The sequence below is a fragment of the Pteropus vampyrus genome, unplaced genomic scaffold (assembly GCF_000151845.1).
Source record: "Pteropus vampyrus isolate Shadow unplaced genomic scaffold, Pvam_2.0 Scaffold22, whole genome shotgun sequence".
In the NCBI taxonomy this organism is placed as follows: domain Eukaryota; kingdom Metazoa; phylum Chordata; class Mammalia; order Chiroptera; family Pteropodidae; genus Pteropus; species Pteropus vampyrus.
In genome coordinates, this window is record NW_011888803.1 from 12,730,653 (window position 1) to 12,738,977 (window position 8,325).

An 8,325-nucleotide genomic window follows, 5' to 3' on the forward strand; every position below is an offset into this window, starting at 1 on the left:
GTAGCAAGGCCTTTAACTACTGCAGCCAGGAGTTGAAATGCCAAAAGAAGTGCCGGGGTTTTCCTTTATGTTTTGTTTGTTCCACTAACTAAAACTCATACTGAAATTCTTATCTTACTTAGCTTAATTCTAAGTTTAGCTTAGTTTACTCCTCTTTGCCCTAACTTCTCTTCACTGGTACCTTCTCTATTCCCACAAAAGTGAAGGTTCTTAAATACAGACACTAATTATTTTCTAGGTTGCCATAGGTAAATATTATCCATGTAACCCATAGACTAGGGGTCCTCAAAAAGTGGTTCTCTACTGTACTTGATGAGGGTGTTTTCTAGCAATGCGGACATAGTAAAGAGACTCTGCATGACTCTACTAAGGAGTAAGTTGTGCCAATATCTAATAATTCAGCAATCGTTTATATCTGGTTTTAGAATGTATTATAATAGATTATGCAGAAAATTTATTTTTCTAATTACATTTTACTTAAAGGTACTATTAGATTTGCATGCTCTGACCATAAACCAACTAAGAATGTTGGTGAGGAGTGCTGGGGATAGAGAGGATCTATCTGAAAATATACTGTATACATAGTAGGGAGGTGTAGGATAAATATTTTTCCATGGTTGATACATTTGTGGAGAGTCAAGAGTTTATTTGTCAAGTCCTATGAAACTTAGTACAACTCAAATATGACAAATGAATATTGTATTATTTCATCCCTACTGGCTTATTTAAAGTGCTATTAGGATACTTTAGGATATGCACTATGCATCAGTCCCTAAACCAAGAGCTTCTTGTGCAGTGGCTTATTAAATTCTCACTCTATATCTATGAGGCAGGTGCCATTATGTCAACATTACAGGTGAGAAAGATACAGCCTATTAAGGACCTTTTCAATTGAAAAAAAAATCTCTTGAAAAAATTTAACCCAACAAATATTTTTGTAAAAAGCTCTGTTGTATGGTTCATTTTACATGAATAAATAAACTCAATATATTTAAAAAATTAACTTACAAAATAGGAAACCAGAGGGTTATTATTTGCTTCATGGAAAGAATACTCTTCTGTCAGTATATGAAGCAGGGTTTTGAGTTACATATATTTAACATACACATAATTTTCTAGGTAAACACTTGCACAAAGTAATCATGTCTATTATAAAACTGTTGATTTGACCTTTTTTTTTTTTTGATTACTTAGGAAGTGAACCTACTATCTACCTAAGTGTTTCCAAAACTGGCCTGATCATAAAGAATGACCTGGAGTGTTTGCTAAAATTATAGATTTCTCAGTCCCTTCCTAAAATTCCTTGGAAATTCTGAATTCCTTGGAAATTCTCACCTCTCTCTGAGGTGAGAGCTAGGAATTTGTATATTTAATATTTTACCCACATGTTTCTTTTGATCAAACATTAGACTGCTGAGTAAAGCTCAGGTTTTTTACCTTAGCATTTAAAATCCTTCACAGCTTGGCCATAAGGTACATTTCCAACATCTCCTGCAACATTAACCTATGTTTAAAATTATCTATTCATTATTGTCCAAATAGATACTTTTCTTCCTTGGAGCTTCGTTCAAGCTGTTCCCTCTGCCTAGAATGTCCTTCTCTCACATATTTGTCTGTCAAAATCTTTTTCATCTTTCAAAGCTCATCTCAAATTTTAACTTCTCTCTAAAGGCTTCCCTGACCTCATGGTCAGGATTATGTTCTCTCTCCTATGAATTCTCACAGTTCTTTAAACTTCTATTGCAGTGATTTCCAAAATGTGATCCCTGGACCAGTATAGCATTAGCATCACTTGGGAACCTGATAAGAAAGCAAATTCTCAGGTTACACTCAGATCTACTGAGTCAGAACCCTGAGCATGGCACCCATCAAACTGTTTTCAAATGAGCCCTTTGACTCCAGCACATCCTGAAGATTGAGAACCACTTTTCTAATGTATTCTATATTTTATTATTGCTTTATTACATGTCTTAATTTCTCTCAGAATGTAAACTCCATGAGAGCAAAAATGGTGCTTTCATCATTTGCATCCTTTGCAGTACCAAGCACAGTGCTTTTCACTTAGTAGATCACAGTAAGTCTTATTGAATTGCTATTCATTTAGTGTCAAAATCTATGTATGTAAGATGAGCAGATCGTAGTGCACCAATTTTTCATTTTAATGGTATTTAATTATCTTTAAAGATTATACCATGATTGATTCAGATGCAGAAACATACCAATAGTAAAGATGACTGAAATGAAAGAGCTAGTTACCCTTATTCCTCAACACAGAGACAAGGCCTCTTAATTCTGCTTTAGGTTTTTCCTCTAGGCTTAGTACATATGATGCCTCATAAACGTTTACTAATAATAACAATAACAATCTCATCTGGAACTTTTCTTCTCTTGTCTCTAAGGCTTTTATGCTTAAAGAAAAATTTCTAAAATTTCTTAACTGGGCTTCAACTTCATAGTGTATCTATAAATAAATTACATAGTAAACATTGCTTAGTATGCCTAGTAAACATTGCTTAATATGCCTGTCTACTATTTATCAGTAAATGAATTTGAGATATATTTCATTGGAAAATAAAGTGAAATAGCTTCTGCTATAGTAAAAGTCAATGTAACAAAGTTTTAAGAATTCACTACATTGAAAAATAAGCTAAAAGAAGGCAATAATTTGTATTGATTAATGTTTAATTTATTGTTGTTTGAAGTTGTATAACAACAGACTCAGACAGCCACTGGATTCTTAAAAATCTTTAGTAAAACAAAACAATATTGGTGAATAATCCATATAATAGATTCACTGACTAGCATTATTTTGCTTTCATAGAATATCTTTCTTCTTGTTAAAAAAATAAAAATAAAATCATAAATTGGTTCTTGTCAAAATCCAAAAAATCCAATTAATAACCAAATAATTATTTCTAAATACAATTTATCAGCTTACTGAAACAAAGCCACTGTAAAAGTGCTTTTCATAGTTACAGTATAATGGGAAAATACATCAGTCCAAATATTTTGTTGTAAAAAAGTTAACAAAACTGATCAAATCGAAGACAAAAAAAGTAGAACAATTATGATCTACTTTTTTAAAAATAAAAAAAGCATGCTTTGTATTTAGTTGCCTTTGTACTTTGCCTTATTAATATAAGAATATTTTTGTTTTTGTTTTTGGTTTTAGAAAATACCATCAAATATTCCCAGAAAAGACTTCATTTCATCAGCTTCATCTTCAGGATGATACCTACTGGCGGATAAAGGCAAACGTAAAAATAACTATGATTGTAACAATTTATTTTAAAGTACACAATAAATAATGTAATAATAAGTATAAAATGGATAAACTTGAATATTGCTGAGAGGTTAATACATCAACTGAACTTTAATATGCATGACCTTGTGGGAAGTCTATGAGGGAAAATTAGACTTCATAAACTGTTAAAAGTAGGGACTAAGTCTCTTAGATATTTCTTTACATGTATTGGAAAATAATGTCATTTAATCAATATGTGAACGGGTCTATAACTTATTCAAGAAGAAGGGGGAAACTGCTACAGAGTTAGCCATGAAAATGACCAACAGTTGGGGCACTGATTAGACTTAATCTGACTTTTTTTTCCCATTGAACCCTGTAGAATTGTGAAAGAACAGGGTTGCTGAAATACAACTTGAACTTTTGAAAAATTAGCTGATCTCATTTGGATTTTTTAAGTGACTTTACCCTTTATGTTATCAACATACTGCATTCAAATCAGTAAAAGAAAAATAATGGTTTAATTAATAGTATCAAGCATATATGTCCTCAAAAATTGGGACATTTGATGTTATAAATTATTGTAAGGAGTTTAGCTCACTAGGGGTTTAATATTTTAATATCTTTAAGGAAATAAAATGTTTAGGTTCTGATTTTTAAAATGAACCAAGGAAAAGAATGTTGAATTTTTCCATAAGAAGTTTTTATTGGTATATCTTGAAATGTCTTTAAAGAGTTCTTACCTGTAATCAATTTTGGTTTTACATTCACTGCTTCTAAAAAAGAAATCCACTTTCTTAACAAAATTTGAAGAATCTGATTTTTTTTCAGAGTGAGTAAAGCATAGCTTTTCAATCTCTGGTGATAGACTTTGTTTCCTTTGTTGTAAATGGACCTATATTTTGAGATTAAAAAAACAGCAATCATTGAAAATTTAACTTTCAGGCAGAATTTAAAACAGAAACAAAGAAGTGCATCTTCTTACAATATCTGCATGTCCAGCTTGTTGAGGTAATTTTGTCATAGAGGATGCACTGAACTTGGACGCAGCAGAATTTGATTGATAAATATCTAGCTTCTCACTTGACGAAAGAAAACAAAAATCAAAATTAATTAATTGTAAAATATGGCAGGTAATATAAACAAACCATTCCAATTTAGATTAATAGTGGTTCTTTAGGGAATATGATTAAAGTTTATCATATTTATCACCATAAGAATTAATGCTATTTCTTAGATTTATGGAAATCTTGGTATATCTCCTTTCTTTTAAACAAAATAATTGATATATTCCAAATTAAATAAGAATACTATTTTTTAAGGACCTAGAGAAATAATCATTCAATAATTTTCTTTGAAATTGGATCTTATGCTTAATTGTCTATCACCTAGCAGTCTGTAAATATTTTCTAAATTTCACTTGCTTAATTTTTAATCTCCTTTCTCTATTCTGATATCACTGCAGGTAGACATCTCTAGTTATTTTCCTATGTGTAGCTAACTGTATACTAGAATTCACCTTTAATCTTCTGTATTAAATTAATCCATTAAAAACATGCATTATTCACTTCCACATACCAATATTGTACTAGGAGCTGGGTGTAAAGTGGTAAACAAATTCTTATGGAGTTAAAATCTAGTGAAGGAGCAGACAATGAGTAAATAATAACTATACATAATTACAGATCCTGAAGTAATACAAAGGAAATTAACTGAGTAATATTATAGGAAATAACAGTGGGGAGGCATAAACCCACTTGAAAAAGATGGTTGTGAATGCTTCTCTCAGGAGGTGACAATTTAAGCTGATACTAATAGGCTAAAATCTGACTGCCATGCAAGGAGTAATAAATAGTGGGTAGGGGTAGGGAAGAATCATATATATTGATGGGATCTTTTTGTGTTTGATTAAGAGCAAGGAATTAAAGTAGTAAAAGAGTGTAAGAAGAAAAGCATGTCTCCTTTCCACCCCACATTCTCAGGTCCTGTAGGCCTTCTTCCCATTGGCGACTTCTGACACCAGTTTCTCAGAGGCTTCTCAATAAGATTCCTTTTTAAACCCACTTATTTTCTATTGGCCACTTTTAAACTCTCCCAAAATTATTTATAGTTTTCTAAAGGTGTGGTGCACAAAACTGTTCATGTGCTTTTTTTTTTTTCTTAAATGCCTACAGCACCCAGTATTCCTAGGTGGTCTCCCATCCAAGTACTAACCAGGCCCAACTCTGCTTAGCTTCCAAGATCAGACAAGATCAGGCACATTCAGGGTGGCATGGCCATAGTGTTCATGTATTTTTTTGATCTTTCTACTTCCTACCCAATTTTGCTTCTTTCTGTTCCTCTTTGATGCTTCTAATTAGTTTATTCTGTAGGACTCAGAGTTAGAACCAATAAATGGAAATGACAACAAATATTTTTAAAAGCTATTGAATGATATGAGAGATCCAAACACGGAATGAGCATTTTGGAGTAAGTTCCTGGTCAGTGGAGTTCTCTTGGTAGAGATGGCATGATTTCTTGCCAGTGATGTTGGATGGTGATTCAAGGATCCAGTGATAGGGAGATTAAATGACACTTAAATTAAGCCCCCTTCAGCTCTAAAATTCTCTGAAATCTATGATTCTTTGATGTTGATGATCAGTAAAATTAGTAAATCATAGCAAATATACAAAAATATACCGCAAATTTAATATATATATTTTTTAACACAGGAGAAATAAATAATCCTTCAGTAAGTTGGACCCTGAATAAAAAGTTGTCAGAATTTCTTCCCTTTGGGAAAGTTTTGGCTGTGGTTATAATTTCTCTCCCTTGACTTCTAAACAAGTCCAATATTCAAATATATCTTGCATTTCTGCAAAAATATTTCAAGTTGAACATTTCTAAAATTATTGCTTCCTTTTCCAAATGTCTTATGTGTTTTATATTCTCAGGTCACATCTCCATCTACCCACTTGCCATTTTATTCTTCCCTCTTCCTCGATTACCATATCCTATCAACTAACTGCTAAATCTAATCTGTGTTATCTATGAAATATTTCAAAATTCCAACTCTACCTCTCAGTTTTTATCATCTCAGCCCTAGTTTGGGCCTCATCATAGACTTTCTTAAATTGGCCACCATGCCTCTGGTAGTTCCACCCTCTACAATTCATTCTATATATCATATCATATCACTACATTTCATTCTACAAATCGTTAGAATGATTTTTTTTCCTGATCAAACATTATTTGGTGATTAATGAATGATCTTGGATCGCTCCTCATTGCCTACTATGGAGGCCGAAAACTAGAGGCCTCTAGGCTATATCTGGCCTACAGACGTTATTATTATTATTTTTGGAGGGGGAATGCTGGAGATTTGACCACATTTTTAAGAATTAGTTGTTAAAATTTAAAAGTCAGGAGATATCACATAAAATTTTAGATCCCTAATTTTTTCTTTTTTGAAAATCAGAGTATTTGACAACACTAAAATTCATTTTCTGCACAGCAACAACTTGTTGGAGCTGAGTAGTAGTTGCTCTCTTTAGATGGGACACTCTACAGTTGGCCTTGGCCCACCAAGTCCTGAAGTCAGTTTGAGTCTATAATCCCTGACCTACTAGATTCTGTACAGATGTTTAAGTATAGCACTCAAGGCTCTTTACAATCAGTCCTCATCAATCTCAGCCTTAATGTTGTGGCCACCCAGACCATACTTAACTGACTCTTTGAACATGGATGACTTTTTAAGCCTTATCCCTTTACATATGCTCCTTCTACTTGGAATGCTTTATTGAACTATTCAGTTTTCAAGTCTTATGAAAAATGAAGATTCCTGGGCTCCAGCCCCAGAGACCATGATTCAGCAAGTTTAGCGTGAGGCCTAAGAATGTGCATTTTTAAATATCACCCTTTAGGTGATTCTGATGCACTTAGAGACATACGACTCTAAGAATTAAGAGGGTTTAGTTTGGCTAATACATTTATAGGTACTCTGACATCTTGAGTTGATGCCCATTTTCAATTATGTATCAGGAGAATACAAAGTTGTAAAAAGTTATATATGGATATTCCAAACCTAAGTACTAAAACTTGCCTGTTTGACATTTCTCTTTGGAATTTGCTCTTTGACTCTTGGAGGGATAGCTCACTTCTCCTCGTACTTGAACTCAAAGTATTTCCAAATCCTATATAAAGAGATAACATTTTGAAATAAAATGCCAGGAAATAGCTGAATGGAGCTTTTCGCAAGTTCTATAAGGGCTCTCTCCAACAGATATAACCTGGTTAAGAAAGGAATAAATAATTCTTCTCAATAATTAAATTAAATTTACATAGAGAAATAAGAGAGTAAAGCTAAAAGAGTAAAACCACAAAACATGTAGGTTAGTTTATTAGTCATTATATTAAAAGGTCCCCAAATCACATTTATTTATTTATTTGTTTGTTTATTTGTTTGTTTATAATTCGCTTAAATGAGTATGTTGCTCATTCAATATTTTAAATGGTCTACATGTAATTAAGTTCATTAAAAGTGCTCTATACATGCGGGAAAATGACATTTATTATGACTGATTTTCCCATTGGATTAGGCTACCTCAAAGGATCAGAACAAATTGCCTTTCAATTTGCAGTACTTTTAATTTTAAGGTGTACACCAGTAGTTTTATCTGGCAATACAGGAAATTGTGCCTACTAACTCCCTCATGTCATAGATTTTCCTGGCCTATTTTGTGAAGGTGGTCAAATCCTACTCCTTCTGAAAGTAGTATTAACTCTTTAGGTAATTCTTAAAGCCCTGAAACAATATTTCAACTTCTAATTGCTTCTCTTAGAAAGCTATTAAAAAGAGAATTGGGGTAGTACATTAAGGGGCAACTATAATTCTGAGGGCACGATTTCCTTCTGGCAGCCATCATGGGAGACAGTGTCTCCATCTCATTGTCTTGTCATACACCTACGAAGATTTTCACTTCTCTGTTTAAGTGAAATAGAATAAATTTGCCAGTAACTCAAAGAATTAAATCCCATTATCCAACACTGGAGAAACTATTCCTTTCCTATTTATTACTTATACCTGAAAAGTCAATACTTCT

General features: G+C 32.6%; 1 protein-coding gene and 1 pseudogene across 1 annotated transcript in view; both read right to left on the reverse strand.

Moving 5' to 3' along the window:
* Window positions 1–3,168: 3,168 nt before the first annotated feature.
* HFM1 (HFM1, ATP dependent DNA helicase homolog) overlaps window positions 3,169–8,325 on the reverse strand; it is an 81,262-nt gene continuing 76,105 nt past the window's right edge. The window contains exons 36-38 of the mRNA XM_011355634.2: window positions 4,230–4,342; window positions 3,988–4,139; window positions 3,169–3,238 (exon numbers count right to left, since the gene is read on the reverse strand). Coding sequence (XP_011353936.1) covers window positions 3,169–3,238; window positions 3,988–4,139; window positions 4,230–4,342 — 335 coding nt within the window. The remainder of the gene's footprint in view (window positions 3,239–3,987; window positions 4,140–4,229; window positions 4,343–8,325) is intronic.
* LOC111736921 lies at window positions 5,410–5,528 on the reverse strand (annotated as a pseudogene).